Below are 16,716 nucleotides of genomic sequence, written 5' to 3'. Positions count from 1 at the left end.
AATGTAGTGGTTGAAATTGAGTTTTGTGAATTGGGTTATGTTAAGGAAGGTTAAATTGGATGTTTAATCTGTTTAGAATATTAGTAGGACTTGATTTTGTTCTAATTGGATGTTTGGGTGATGAATTTCTAGAGAGGGATTTGAGTGTTTGAATTCAATTGAGGTTTTGGAAGGGAAGCTAGAGTATTATTAGTCTCTTGTGGTTTTGGAGTATTATTGTGATGACTTTTGGCCCTTGTGAGTTGGATAGAGTTTTGGTTGAGGCTAGGAATTTTGAGTCGCCAAGTGTTATGTTGACTATTTTATTAGTTTGAAAGCTAATACATGGTGGTTGTGTGTTTGTGTGCTTGTGTAGACCTGTTGTGAGTATTTGTTGGTGCACAGGGCATCATGGTGTTTTTGTTATTCCTTGCTCAGGCGAGAGGTAACCACTTTCCAATCTTTTGTACATGCTGTTATGGTACTGTGAGTGGATTTATGTTTTGTGCATCGAGTAATAACTGGTGTTCTAAATGTATTTTTGTATATCAAAAAGGGAGAGTTTTCTTGTGGGGTTTTTGTACAATACTTAATGCATTGGGAATTTACTGAAAGATATGCCACTGATTGAAATTACTTATGGAATGGTATATTTACTCTTTGGTAAAGATGTTTGAGCATGATGCATGTGTTGGGATTGGTGAGAGATTGCATAGTTACTACCACGTGGTAAGGCCTCCATTAATGTATGATGGTTGGCTCCTTAGTGAGGGATAGGCCCTTGTGACTCCTTACGTCCCTCATAGTGAGGGATAGGCCCTTGTGGCTTCTTACGTCTTCCACAATGAGAGATAGGCTGGGTTCGGCTCTTTGAAATCTCCCAAAGTGAGGGATATGTTGATGGGTTGCATCATTGCACTTGCATGGTTCTTTGTGGCTATCACTTACAGTTTTACATATAACTGTCCCCACTTGACACCTCACGAGCACCTATTCGTCTGTACTCTGTATTGGAATGTTGGTTACTGGGACTTCTATCTCACCCCGTGGTTATAATGTTTTTAGGTGAAGTTTCTAGACGTACGCCGTCGGAAAGGGACGCGGAGGCTTGAGCTTAGTTAGCTGTAATGCCTCTGGCCTGTGCTTTATGTATTGTTGGATTGTATATTACCACTCATAGGGCCTTTTTGGAAATATTTTGTTGATACAATAGTGGTGTAAAACAGAGACCCTTTCGATTCCTTCTCTGGTTGGCTGGAGGCCACTTATTGTGTTTTATGAAACTTTGATTTACATTGTTGGAAAACAATTCGATAGGCTTATGTTGATATCTTTTGTTATCTAGGCCAGAGGCTTGGAGGCCCAGTAGATTTTAATGAATGATTTGGTTGCTTGCAACAGATTTGTTGAGATTTCAGCCCACAGGTTTCGATGTTAGTTTTAAATGTATGCGAAATTCTTTTCTATTATAGTGGATTGTCATAACGGTTTTCCTTTTTCTACCATAGTAGGTTTTATATCAAGCTTTATAATGTATTAGAGAAGGAGTTTTTACAAACTAGGGCTATGTGGCGTCTCGTAGTGTGATAACCTCTACGTCTTGGGCAGAAAATCTCTTGTAGTAAGGCTTCAAGTGATGACCATTGACTGTGAAGCATCTTCCAGTTGGCTTTCTCTTAATCTCCCTCTCTCGTAATCTCTACAGCTCCATAAGGAAAAACATTAGTGATAATGAAAGGTCCCTCTCATCTAGAACAAAGCTTACCAGGCATGAGTTTAAGTCTAGAGACATAAAGTAGAACTTTTTGGCCTATATGAAACTCCTTTCTCAAGATGAGCTTGTCATGGATGGCCTTAGTTCTTTCCTTGTAAATCTGAGCGTTCTCATATGCTTCTCTTCTAAGCTCTTCAAGTTCTTGCAATTATGACTTTCTTTCAACACCAGCACTAGCAAGATCAAGGCAACATCTTTTGATAGCCTGATATGCCTTATGCTCCACCTCTACTAGCAAATGATAAGCTTTACTGAAGACAATTTGATATAGAGACATGCCAATTAGGCTTTAATATGTTGTACGATATGCCCAAAGTGCATCATCCAGCCTCTTGCTCCAATCCTTTCTGTTAGGTTGCATTGTCTTTTCAAGAATGAGCTTAATTTCTTTGTTTGAAAGTTCTGCTTAACCGTTTGTCTGAGGGTGGTATGGAGTAGTCACCTTATGCATCACACCATACTTGCTAAGTAAGCTCTGTATACTTTGATTGCAAAAATGAGTACCTTGATCACTAATGATAGCTCTTGGAATTCCAAACTTGCAGAAAATGTGAGACCTGACAAAAGAAACTATTACAGAAGAGTCATTAGTATGAGTGAGAATTGCCTCAACCTATTAAAAGACATAATCCATAGCAAGCAAAATGTAAATATAAGCAAACAAAGTAGGAAAAAGTCCTATGAAATCAATACCCCAAACATCAAAAAGTTCACAGAACAACAAAAGTTGTTGAGATATCTCATGCTTCCTAGAGATATTGCCAACAAATTGGCACCTAGAACACTTCTTACAAAACTTGTGGCCATTATGGAATAGAGTGGGCCAAAATAACCCACTTTCTAAAACCTTCCTAGCAATACGCTTAGTACTAAAGTGCCCTCCACAAGCAAGAGTATGAAAAAATGTCAATACAGATTCAAATTCACTATTAGGAATGCATCACCTAATAACTTGATCATTGCAAATGTGCCACAAGTAGGGATCATCCCATATATAGAACCTAGCATCACTCTTAACTTGTTTAATTGATGCTTATCATATCAGTTGGTAAAACAGATGTAGCCAGATAATTAACAATATCAACATACCACGAAACAATCATATCAACACCACAAAGTCTATTATCAGGAAAATTATCTAAGGGTAAAGAAGATGTTACCACAGGAGTCTCAATCCTATTTAAGTGATCAGCTACCATGTTATCTACACCGCTCTTATCACAGATCTCCACATCAAACTCCTATATCAGCATTACCCATCTAATCAAGCGGGGTTTGGAGTCCAGCTTCTTGAATAAGTACTTAATAGCTGAATGATCTGTAAAGACAGTCACTTTTGTGTGGAGGATGTAAGAACGAAATTTCTCAAGCCCAAACACAATTGCAAAAGGTTCTTTCTGTGTAGTTGTGTAATTAGCCTGGGTGGCATCCAGTGTCTGTGATGCATATGCTATGATATGTTGTCACTTTTCTATTCTCTGAGCAAGAACTACACCCAATGCATAATCCGAAGCATCACACAAGAGCTCAAAGAGATGGTTCCAATTAGGTGGCTGAATGACAGGAGGTGTAGTGAGTTACTTTTTCAACTTATTCCAAGCACACCTGCAAGCATCATCAAAAATAAAGCCCACATCTTTCTACAGTAAACAAGATAATGGTAATCCAAATTTACTGAAGTCCTGAATGAATCGCCTGTAAAATCCAGCATGTCCAAGAAAAGAGCACACATCTTTCACACAAGAGGGATATGGAAGAGACAAAATAATGTCAATTTTGGCTTTATCAACCTCAATACTATTATGTGAAACAAGATATCTGAAAGCAATGCCTTTCTTAACCATAAAATGACATTTCTCAAAATTTAGCACAAGATTATATTCAATGCATATTTCCAAAACCCTATCCAATCTAGCTAAGCATGCATCAAAAGAATCACCATAGACAGTGAAATCATCCATAAATACTTCCATGCAATGTTCAAGATAATCAGAAAATACAAAAACCATGAACACTAAAAAGTACCAGGTGCATTACATAAGCCAAACAGCATGCATCTATATCCAAATGGACATGTGAATGTGGTCTCATCTTGATCCTTAGGTGCAATAGAAATTTAAAAATATCCAGAAAAACCATCCAAAAAGCAATAATGGGATCTACCAGCCAATCTTTTAAGCAATTGATCTATGAAGGGAAGGGGGTAATGATCTTTTCTGGTCACAGAATTCAACTTCCTATAACCAATACATACCCTCCAACTATTCTGGACTCTAGTTGGAATAAGTTCACCTTCATCATTATGAATAACAGTAATACCAGTCTTTTTTAGAAGTACATGAACTGGACTAATCCACTGGCTATCAGAAATAGGATAGATTATACCTGATCTCTTGTCGTTCAAAGGCCAAATTTAATACTCTAGATTAGGTAGGAGATGAGTCAATTAGAGGTCAGTCTCAAGGAGCCTTAATGTCTTTTAGAATTAAACTAATTAGAAGTTACAAATTAAACTAACAGAGAAAGAGGTAGCTTCTGGAATTAGTTTCTTTCATGAATTGTTATTTATGAAAACTGATTTTCAAAAGGAATGAGAGAAGAATAAGATGCAGGAAAGAGTTTGAAATAGATATCAATGAAGTGAATTCCCTTGGATTTGTGATTTCACCTTCCTTGCAACCTAAAATCAGATTTCTATTTCTCTTAGGCAATTCATCAAACAGTAGGTCTGTAATCAACTCTAATGATGTAATTAGATAATTTCCAAGATGAAGATTAACCAATTCACCTCAGATTTATCACAAAAATTAAGTTCCAGACTTGATCAAATTAGAAACTGAATTGAAGCTACTTAGAAAAAGCAAATTATAACCTCTAAACACATCACAACTCAGAAGTAGCAGAACCTAATGAAATCTAAGATGAGTTATATATCTGAATTTCAAACAAAGATTTATAACAAGATCCAAATCTGAAACACCAATACAAACTCAAGAAAAATGAAATCTCCTTGACAATCAATGCTCTGGATCCATCACAGCTCCTCAGGAATCAATGGCTTAGTTGCTCATGTTGATGGAGGAAATCTGGCCAAATCTCCTCTGAATCTCCATGGCAAAACGCAAGAGAAGAGAAGAAGATGAAGAAGATGAATATGGAAGTTGAGAGAATCTGGAGAAGTGAAGAGAAGAAGAGAATGAATGAGAATGCTAGAATTCAGTATTCAGATATGTTTTTCTAAATTTACTACATTCTGTTTTTAAATTTTCCCTCCGCCTTCTCACATCATTATCCACCATTTAGATGCTTGTAATGTTGTATTTTGACATGTGAAACTTCCCTACCTTCGGCTGTGTGTTTTACTAAAGCCCAGGACATGTGTCACTCTCTTGAAACTTACTGGCCATGGAGCTATGCGTTTTACTTAAAGTTTTTCCTCATAGAATGCTACACTAGACCACACATGATTCTAGCTCTTAACCAGATTCAAAACACTGCGTTTTAACTCCTAATTCAAGATTTTTGCCTACATCTTTCCAGATTTTGTCCATTCTTCACTAATACTTCCAGAATTAGAGAAAATCCCTTTTAATCTTGCAATGATACATCAAATTCTCACAGCATCATTTCTTATCAAATATTGGAAATCTAAAGTTAATTCCACATGAAAGCATTTAAATTCAATGGGAAATCACATTATTTAGTTGATCAAAATGTGGTTCATCAAATTCCCCCACACTAGCACTTTGCACTCCTGGGCAAATATGATCAAATAGTTCCTGAAATCTCATCAACAACCAGCTACAAATTGAAATAGTATCTAATTATGATTCTTCATCTCAACCCAGTACTCAAGAGAAAAACCAGCATAATAAGGAATCAAATTGTCAATAAAAAGACTAGGAAATGATCTTAATTCAGCAAATTGCACAAGGAAAAGTGGAAGTATTCTCTTGGTAAGTGTTTCACTCTCCTCACCATTCCATTACAGGGTCATTTCACTATTCTCTTTTAGCCTAGGCCCTACCATAAGCTTGACGAAACTCTAATATCTCCACCACTGAGTAGCATGAGGTAATTTTGCATCAAGAGGACTTCCCTTAAGGTTGTAATGTTGGAAAGGCTAAAGGATGGAATCTGGCCACTTGAGCAAGAATGCATGCATGCTAAAAACAAGATAGAAAGAATACAAACAACTCACAAATGAACTCCTCAACGCAAGCCATGAATGCAAATGCTAATGTATAGCTCTTACTGGAATATTGGAGTTATGAGATACTAGCTATAATCTTGTTTATAATTCTTTGCTTGGGCTTTTCCAAAATTTTTTTTTTCTTCATTTCTTTTTTCTGCTGCTTATTGGCTCTTTTTTTTTTATATCCTTTTTTTCAATTTGTTTTTTTTTCAACTGCCTTTTTCTTTCTTCTCTTTTTTTTCTTTCCCATTTTTTTAATTTTTATTTTCACAGCTAGCATCCTAAGATAGAATTAAACAAAGGTAATACAAAATAGATCCTAACAATGAAAAAGCATAAAACTTGATGACCAAATGCAATGGGGTCTTACTTAAGTTGGCCAGTGTGATATGAAAAGAATGATGAATGGCTCAATGGGGTTAAGCAAAAGTCAGTATCAATGGTTTGTGTTTGGAGTAAACTGGGTTTAGAATAGAATGCCTCTTTCATATGCAATTTCCCAAAGCAAAAATGTGGCCTCAATTAAGAGCTAGGTCAAGTTCTAGAGGGTCCTAGTACTAAGGAGATTGCACTCATAATAAAAGGAATTTAGGCTCAAACAAGACCTTCCAACATGGGTTATTCTTCCCAAATCCAATGTAACAGCTGAATAAAATCAATTCTAACCTTAATACAACATTTCTCAACCTCAAATGCTGAATCTTCCCAAGAATAATTAGGTTTCAATGAATTCCCAAATTTCTAAATGTTCAAGTCAGAAAGTTTTCAATATGATTTCAGAAAATCAAGCTTAGAACCAAAGAGATTTTTGGAGTAGCAAAGATTTAGTGCAGCACAACTGATCTAGAAAGTGGATTATGCATAGACACTCAAAGCAAGGGACATGAGTGCTAAGTCATATCAGTAGTACACAATCTAAAACCAAGAATTTCAAAATCATCAAGATATTATCCTTCCCCCACACTTAAATTCAGTATTGTCCTCAATACAGTCTAGAGCACATGAAAAATCTAGAGTAAAAACAACAAAAGAAAAGAAAGGAAAACAAGTAAAACACTTTTTTTTTTTTAAAAAAAAACTACTGAAATGACCTCTTCCCCCCACACTTATTCTCAAATCATTTAAGCATAAAATATCACCAGCAAGACACAAAAATGAAAAGAAAACAATAGAGAAAAGAGGCAACTTGATATTCAAGGTGGCTGGGAGTTTTCATGATAGAGCTTAAGCAAATGTCCATTGACCTTCAATGTGCAACCATTTTGCTCATCCAGAAGTTCCAACATACCAAAATCATGCACTTTGGTAACTGTATATAGACCATCCCATCTTATATTGAGCTTCCCTTGTTTAAACTTGAATCTGGCCTTGAATAAGAGAACATGATCACCCTCCTTAAAATGTTTCCTTAAGATGTCTTTATCATGAATGAGCTTTGTCTTTTCCTTATACATCCTTGAATTCTCATATGCCTCAAGTCTGATTTCTTCTAACTCTTGTATCTGCATTTTTCTTTCAATTACAGTAGCTTCCATGTCTATATTGCAAATTTTTACAGCCCAATAAGCTTTATGTTCAAGTTCTACAAGTAAGTGGCATGCTTTTACATATACTAGCCTATAAGGAGACATCCCAATTGGGGTCTTGAAAGCTGTCCTATATGCCCATAAACCTTCTTCTAATTTAACACTCCAATCCCTCCTTGTTGGTCTCACTATCTTTTCAAGAATCTGTTTAATTTCCCTATTTGAAAATTTTGTTTGGCCATTAATTTGAGGGTAATAAGCTGTGGACATCTTGTGAGTTACTCAATATTTAGCAAAAAGACCATCCAACAACCTATTACAAAAGTGTGTACCTCTGTCACTAACCATAGCTCTAGGAATACCAAATCTGGAAAATATATGAGACTTAATGAACTTGGCAACAGTGGCTACATTATCCTTTTTGTTGGTATTGCCTCCACCCATCTTGAAACATAATCCACAGCTAATAGTATAGGGAAATTGCAAATATCCAATTTATAAAATAGCTATTAGGGACCTTGAATTTGGAAAATAGCTTCAAAGGACCTGGTCCCAAATTGCAAATATGAAATGATGGTGGAATGTCCAAAATGCCCTTTATTTTTTTCTCTTTCTTCCTCTCCAGATCATCTTCTTCCCGACCTTTCCTCCTTATTTTCCTCTCTCTCTTCGTTCTCTCTTTCCGCTCCAACTTTCCTTCCCTCTCCTCACTCCTTTCTCAGAGTATATGGAACTCACAATGTCCTTCGGTAGTCCTCTCCTCATTGTCAGCCCCCGTCACTTTCTTCTTATCTTGCTTAGCTGCTCTTTCGTTGACAATGAAGCCTCTTCCATCATTCTCTATGTTGCTATGGAAGGAGAGGAGAGTGGGGAGTTTGAGAGAGAGTGACAGTCATTTGCAATGCTTGTAATGTTTGCTTGCAATGTGTGCGATGATTGCTTGGTGCTGAGACAACACCCAACAAATATGGATTTTTATTCTTCATTTCTATTTTGATTTTCAACTTGTGTTCATAATTGAAAATAACAAGTTTGATAAGTTGTTGAAAATAACAAGTTGACAAGTTCTGATACGCACTTCATGACAAGTTCAATGATGAGAATAACAAGTTTAGCAAGGCAAATAACAACTTCTGATAAGCAATTCATAGAAATTTGAGTTTCTGTGTTAAAATGATAGCATTTTTAGATTTCTTTAGCAGATGACAAGTTCTGATACACAATTCATGTCAAGTTTAGTAAGGCGAATGGCAAGTTTAGTAAGGCGAATGGCAACTTCTGATAAGCAATTCATAGAAATTTGAGTTTCTGTGTTAAAATGACAGGTTCCCATTAGGTTTTCATACTTTTTCTATTAAAATGACTGGATTTCCACATTGATTTATCAAATGACAGGTTCATAATAGAAAATCACAAGTTTCCATAAGATTTTTATACTTTTTTTGCTGGAATTACAGTTCGTACATTTCTGATAGCAATCACTTCTGATAAACACGAAATGACAAGTTCACAATGAAAAATAACTAGTTAAGTATGACAAATGACAAGTTCTCATAACGTTTTCATACATTTTTATACTTTTTCTGCTAGAATTACAATTTACACATTTCTGACAGCACCCACTTTTGATAATCGCAAACAAGCTCTAAATTGTGGAAATCAAGTATGATGATTGTATTTCGGTGGATAAATTGATCAAGGTGTGAGATGTGAGGAACAAACGAGCCCTAAATACAGTGCTAAACGAATAAAGTTTTTGCTTTATATGTAGAATTTGATGGTTTCTTGTTCATATGATATGACAATTTACATTTGGGATTTCATGGTTGAGGATGCACTTGTGAGTGGATATAATCATCGTAGTGCGTTTGCCACTGGTGTTGATATGAGCATGCTTCTTGAGGGGCTTATAAGAGTTCTGGTGCTATAGTTTTATACATTAGGATGAAATGAGAGGTGAAATTGATGATGAAAGATGTTAATCAGAAGTGGTTGCTGTCAGAAATCTGCACATTGTTATTTCAGCAGAGAAATTTACATTTGTATGAAAACGTGATGGGAACTTGTCATTTTACATACTTAACTTGTCATTCGTTATTATGGACTTGTAATTTACTGTTTATCATAAGTGTTTGCTATCAGAAATCTGCACATTGTTATTTTAACAGAGAAATTTACAATTGTATGGAAATGTTATGGGAACTTTTCATTTTACATACTTAACTTATTATTCGCTATTGTGGACTTGTCATTTACTGTTTATCAAAAGTGATTGCTATAAGCAATGTGCAAGTTGTAATCCCAGCAGAAAAAGTATGAAAATAGATGAAAACGTTATGGGAACTTGTCATTTGCCATACTTAACTTGTCATTTTCCATTATGAACTTGTCATTTCATGTTTATCAAAAGTGGGTGCTATCAGAAATGTGCAAATTATAATTCCAATAGAAAAAGTATGAAAATGTATGAAAACATTATGGGAACTTGTCATTTGCTATACTTAACTTGCCATTTTTCATTCTGAACTTGTCATTTTGTATTTATCAGAAGTCATTGCTATCAGAAATGTGCAAACTGTAATTCCAGCAAAAAAAGTATGAAAATATATAAAAATCTTATGGAAATTTGTCATTTTCTATTGTGAACTTGTCATTTGATAAATCAATGTGGAAATCCAGTCATTTTAACAAAAAAAGTATGAAAACCTAATGGGAACTTATCATTTTAACATAGAAACTCAAATTTCTATGAATTGCTTATCAGAAGTTGTCATTCGCCTTACTGAACTTGTCATGAATTGTATATCAGAACTTGTCATCTGCTAAAGAAATCTGAAAATGCTGTCATTTTAACACAGAAACTCAAATTTCTATGAATTGCTTATCATAAGTTGTTATTTGCCTTACTAAACTTGTTATTCGCATTACTGAACTTGTCGTGAAGTGCGTATCAGAACTTGTCAACTTGTTATTTTCAATTATGAACACAAGTTGAAAATCAAAATAGAAATGAAGAATAAAAATCCAGATTTGTTGGGTGTTGTCTCAGCACCAAGCAATCATCGCACACATTGCAAGCAAACATTACAAGCATTGCAAATGACTGTCACTCTCTCTCAAACTCCCCACTCTCCTCTCCTTCCACAGCAACATAGAGAATGATGGAAGAGGCTTCATTGTCGACGAAAGAGCAGCTAAGCAAGATAAGAAGAAAGTGACGGGGGCTGACAATAAGGAGAGGACTACCGAAGGACATTGTGAGTTCTATATACTCTGAGAAAGGAATGAGGAGAGGGAAGGAAAGTTGGAGCGGAAAGAGAGAACGAAGAGAGAGAGGAAAATGAGGAGGAAAGGTCGGGAAGAAGATGATCTGGAGAGGAAGAAAGAGAAAAAAACAAAGGGCATTTTGGACATTCCACCATCATTTCATATTTGCAATTTGGGACCAGGTCCTTTGAAGCTATTTTCCAAATTCAAGGTCCCTAATAGCTATTTTATAAATTGGAGGGTCTTTATTTGCAATTTTCCCTAATAGTATATAATGATAACCAAAAGATGGAGGGAATGGCCCCATAAAATCTATCCCCCACACATCAAATATTTCACAGAAAAGCATTGGAACTTGGGGCATCTCATGTCTTCTACTATTTCTACTAAAACGCTGGCACTTATCACACACTTTGCAATAATTGTAGGCATCTTTAAAGAGTGTTGGCCAGTAGAACCTTGCTTCCAAAATCTTCCTAGAAGTCTTTTTAGCACTAAAATATCCACCACATGCCCAAGAGTGACAATCATCCAAAATTCCAGTGACTTCTTCATTAGGGACACATCTCCGTATAATCTAGTCATTACACAACCTCCAAAGAATAGGTGGATCCTTACAATAGTATTTGGCTTCACTCTTTAATTTTTGGGCCTGAAAGTAAGAAAAGGAAGGTGGAATTAAATCTGTAACAAGGTAATTCACTATGTTAGCATACCAAGGTTCATGTTTAGTCATAGCCATTAACACAGAAGTAGGGAAATCATCACAGATTAAGGAAGAATCAGAAACTCCCTTTGTATCTTCAGGTAGCCTACTCAAATGGTCTGCAACAAATTTTTCAGCACCACTCCTGTCTCGAATTTCCAAATCAAATTCTTGTAGCAATAGAATCGATCTCAATAACCTTGGCTTGCTATCTGTTTTCTTAAAAAGAAATTTCACAGCCGCATGGTCAGTATAAACAATAACATGAGAATTAAGAAGATAAGGTCTAAACTTGTCCAAAGCAAAGACAATTGCAAACAATTCTTTTTCAGTTGTAGTATAATTAATTTGGGCACTGTCCAATGTTTTGGATGCATATGCAATTACCCTAGATAGTTTACCCTCTTTTTGACCTAACATTGCACCTACTGCTGTATGAGATGCATCACAAGCTAGCTCAAATGGTGAATTCTAATCTGGTGCAGTGAGTATCGGTGGTGAGACAAGCATTGCTTTTATAGTATCAAATGCATGTTTGCAGTCCTCATCAAAGTGAAAATCAACATCTTTTTGCATGAGTTTAGACAAAGGAGAAGCAATCTTGCTGAAATCTTTAATAAACCTTCTGTAAAAACCACAATGGCCAAGAAAAGATCTTAGTTCCTTTAAAGTCTTAGGATAAGGCAGAGATGAAATGACTTCTATTTTTGCTTTATCTACCTCAATGCCCCTTCTAGAAACTAAATGACCTAGTATTATGCCTTGATTCACTATAAAGTGACATTTTTCAAAATTCAAAATCAAATTTTTCTCTATGCACTTGGCCAAGACTTTATCAAGACTCTCTAGACAAGCAGAAAAATTATCCCCATACACTGTAAAGTCATCCATGAATACCTCTATGGATGAACCTAGGAACTCACTAAATATAGCCACCATAGCCCTCTGAAATGTTCCTGGTGCATTACATGGCCCAAAGGGCATTCTTCTATAAGCAAAAGTTCCATAGGGATAAGTAAAGGTAGTCTTATCTTGTTCCTCTGGTGCAATCGGTATTTGGAAATATCCTGAAAATCCATCAAGAAAACAATAATTATTTCTACCAGATAATCTCTCAATCATTTGATCCACAAAGGGTAATGGAAAATGGTCCTTTCGTGTTGCATCATTTAGTATTCTGTAGTCAATGCACACACGCCACGCATTCTGTATCCTAGTTGGTATCAATTCATTTTTTTCATTTTTAATAACAGTAATGCCACTTTTCTTAGGGACCACTTGTACAGGGCTGACCCATTCACTATCCAAGATGGGCTATATGATGCCTGCACTCAGGAGCTTAGTAACCTCTTTTTTAACAACATCTAAAATCAAGGAGTTAAGCCTACGTTGAGGTTGTCTAATTGGTTTCATCCCATCATTTAATAATATTCTGTGAGTACAGATTGAAGGATTAATTCTAGGTATGTCTGCCATAGACCAACCTATTGCTTTTTTATGTTTCTGTAAAACAGCAATTAATTGTTCCTCCTCTGTAACAGTGAGTGAAGTAGCTATAATCACTGGTAATTTATTATCTTCAGCAAGATATACATATTTAAGATTGGGGGGGTAGGGGTTTAAGTTCTAGTTCAGGGGGTTTCACCATAGAAGGAACCAACTCCTTAAGCTCCAGAGCTCCAACAAAATGCTACTACAAGTCCTCACTTGATTCTGGATTTTGTGTCCTGTCAGAATAGCAACCAGAGGGTAAACAACCCAGATGATAATGTACAGTACGTAAGAATTTCATAAATTTAGCATTGAACTCTTGTGCAGATTCTTTGTTTCTGAACACTTTTTGAGCTTAATCTTGATTACAAGTAACTTGCTGCAATGATTGAAGTTCTCTCCTGCATTGTTCAGCTTCTGCAGAAAACGTGGACAAAAATTCATGAATATGCTTTAACATTTGAAAAGGATATGAAGAATAAAAGTTATCTACAGCGTTGGTTAATGCAACATAAGGAGAATTCTGATGTAAATTATCCAAAATTGAATCAGATTGCAACTTTAATTTCTTAAAACAGTGAGCTGGTGGAATATGGAATTTTTGTTCCTCAGCATAAGCTTGTCCAATGACCAAATCTCCTTTTTTTCTTCATCAATATGCATTCTTGATGTTTCCAACGTTGCTATATTGGTACTGGCTCCATCAAATGCAGATTTTGCAATATTCTTAGCTTCTGCAAAGTTAGAAAGTATACCTTTCCCAAACCCATTATTAGAGATTTCAGAAACAAAATCATCATCAAAAGAAGAGAGTTCAAAAGAAGAAATATCAAAAGAAAATGTTTGCAATGTGGAAAGTGAGCTATCAACTGAATGAAAGTCAACACTACACACCTCATCATCACAAACAGAAATATCATTGGGGCAGAAGAAGGAATTCATTACTGGCAAATCTAAATCAAATGTGGTGAGACCATACTCGTTCATGTTGAGAAGGGAAGGTTCACATTCAGCTACAGAGTCTTCTATGAAAGCATCAATGGCACTTGCGCCCAACAATGAGTAATCTTCATATGGGTGTTTCATAGCTTCATAAACATTAAAACTGATCATGTGATCACCCACTTCCATCGTGATACAACCATCTTTCATACTAATCACTGTGTTGGCAGTTCAAAGGAATGGTCTCCCTAAGATCAATGGTCCCTCAATGGTTGATTCATGGGACATATCCAAGACATAGAAATCTGTTGGAAAAATCAAGTCCTTAACCTTGACCAGAATATCTTCCAATAGCCCATGAGGTCTTCTAATGCTTCTATCGGCCAACTGAATGATCATACTAGTGTCTTTTATTGAATTAATACCCAAAGATGTATAGATAGACAATGGCATAACATTTATAGCAGCACCCAAATCTAGGAGGGCAGTAGCTATATTCAATTTACCAATAGTGCATGGAATTGTAAATGATCCTGGATCAAAACACTTCACTGGTAAATGTGGCTTAAAAAGTGCTAAAACACTTGAGCCTAATTGAACCAATTTATTAGGTTTGCATTTCCTCTTGTTAGTACACAGCTCCTTCAAAAATCTCACATACTTAGGCATACTTTTTAGGAAATCCAATAAGGGTACATTAACTTCCAGCTTGCTAAATAGATTTAAAGCATCTTTCTCAACTTGTTCATTAGACAATTTCCTACTAAGAAGAAATGATTTAGGAAAAGAAAGCTCTAAAATCTTTACCTCACTCTTACCCTTCCTTGATTGCTTTTGAATTTCTGGAAGTTCCTCATTTTGTTTACCAGAAGGAGTTGGGACTGCTTTGGGTACTTCTTGCTGTAACTCCTTAATTCCAGAATGCTGAGAGTTTACAGCCCAGGTTGCATCATCATCATGTGTGGAAATTGATTCTTTCTCTTTTTTCCTTGTTGACAATAATTTCTTCTCATATTTGTTTTTAGATTGAACTTGAGGGGTCACCACAGAATTATCATTTTGTTGCATATTATCATATTCTTTAAGTTGTTCATCATCCTCATCCAAAGTAAAATTGACTTGTTTTCCAACTTGTCTTCCACTCCTCAAAGAAATGGCATTCAATGACTTTGGATTAATCACTATATTTGAAGGTAGAGAACCTCCACTTCTTGCTTGCAGATCGTTAAGTGTATTAGACATTTGAGTGACAAAATTATTCAGATTAGCAGACTTAGTTTCCCACTGCTCAATCTTCTGGTCCAATGCACTCATCCTATAATTGGTCAAAGAATTGTTGTTGGCTATCTCAGATTTCATTTCCTTCATACATTGAATCAATTCAGCCATACCATTGTCATTTTTGGAGGAGGATGCACCTTGATGCTGTACTAAAGTTCTGGTATGTTTAGAATTCACTCTGTGTTCCTGAAACTTGTTTTACATTGTTAGAGGTTTTTCTGATCTTCTCTCTACCTAAAATTTTGATGATCCCTCCATCCCTTATTATAGGTATTAGAATAAAGATTTCTTTGTGAAAATTATCCTAATCTTCCTTGATAAACAGCAGAAAGTTCTTCAATATAAGAGGGATAATTTTCGCTTGTATGCATGGGTGATGCACAAAAATCACATGAAGGGGCCACTAATGCTTGGGAAGTGCCCACTGAATTGTAAGGCTTTGAATACCTCTCTTGTTCCAATCTCTTCATTCTTTTATCCATTCTATCTGTAAGTGCCAGCAGTTGTGCAAACAAGTCTTGAGAATGATGAGAAGACATCTCCTTGACTCCTTGTGTTTCTCTTGTATGAAGCTGTTGAGTATTGTTGGCCATTATTTCTAAGAGTTCCCAAGTATTTTTAGGAGTAAGCTCCAAAATGGACCCATTAGCAGCTGCATCAATTATGCTTTTGGTTGAGGACAACATCCCTTCATAGAAATACTGCACTAAGCTAGATTTAGTGCACTCATGGTTAGGACAACGGTTAATCAAGGTCAAAAAATGTGTCCAGTACCCATACAGAGTTTCTTGCTCTCTTTGAGTCACATCATATATTTCTTTCTTCAATTTTGAGGTTCTAGATGCAGGGAAGTATTTGTCCAGAAAAGACTTCCTTAATTGCTCCCATGTGAGAGTTGAAAAATGTTGAGGAAGTGTGTGCAGCTACTCCCTTGCATTTCCTTCCAATGTAAAGTGAAAAACCCTCTTTAAAACATCTTCAAGAGCTGCTCTAGGTGGTTTCATTGCTGAACAGACTGAATACATAGTATCCAAGTACTGATAGGGATCATCACCTGTAAGTCCATAGAATTTTGGTAAGGAACTAATTAAAGCACCTTTGATTTCAAAGTTAATATCCTGAACATAAAATCCTCTTGGTGGACAATTAATTGTAGAATTATTAATTTCCTTTATGCTCCTATTATCATCATTAGGATTCTGAGGTATATTATGATTAACATTTTCAGCATGATCCTCTTCATTATTTACCCTATTTCCTTGATTCACATTACCAACCCCATTATTCCTTGTATTAGCTTGATTACCTTGGTTCTCCATCACAAAGTGATTATCAACAAACTCACCCTCAACAGGTTCAGAATCAGAAAGAGAATCAGGTACACTACTAGAAGATGCAGTGGAGATTGACTGTGCAGAATGCTCTGAATGTGTGGTACTTGTAGCTACTTGTTGTTTAGCCTTTTTAATCCACCTAAATATCCTATTAATCTCTCTATCCAGTGGATAAAACTCACTATTGTTGTTCATCTAATGCAGTGACAATTGTCCAGATT

General features: G+C 35.9%; 1 protein-coding gene across 1 annotated transcript; it reads right to left on the bottom strand.

Annotated features, from left to right (window-relative positions):
* Window positions 1-14,111: 14,111 nt before the first annotated feature.
* On the bottom strand, window positions 14,112-15,239 carry LOC114726152 (uncharacterized). Its single transcript, XM_028912718.1, has one exon. It carries the CDS (start codon window positions 15,237-15,239, stop codon window positions 14,112-14,114), a length of 1,128 nt encoding a protein of 375 aa, XP_028768551.1.
* Between the last annotated feature and the right edge of the window lie 1,477 nt (window positions 15,240-16,716).

The sequence above is a fragment of the Neltuma alba genome, unplaced genomic scaffold, assembly GCF_004799145.2.
Source record: "Neltuma alba isolate B1F8T4 unplaced genomic scaffold, ASM479914v2 tig00012343_pilon, whole genome shotgun sequence".
Taxonomy (NCBI): Eukaryota; Viridiplantae; Streptophyta; class Magnoliopsida; order Fabales; family Fabaceae; genus Neltuma; species Neltuma alba.
The sequence above is the reverse complement of the archived record's forward strand: the minus strand, read 5'-3'. Positions and strand labels throughout refer to the sequence as shown.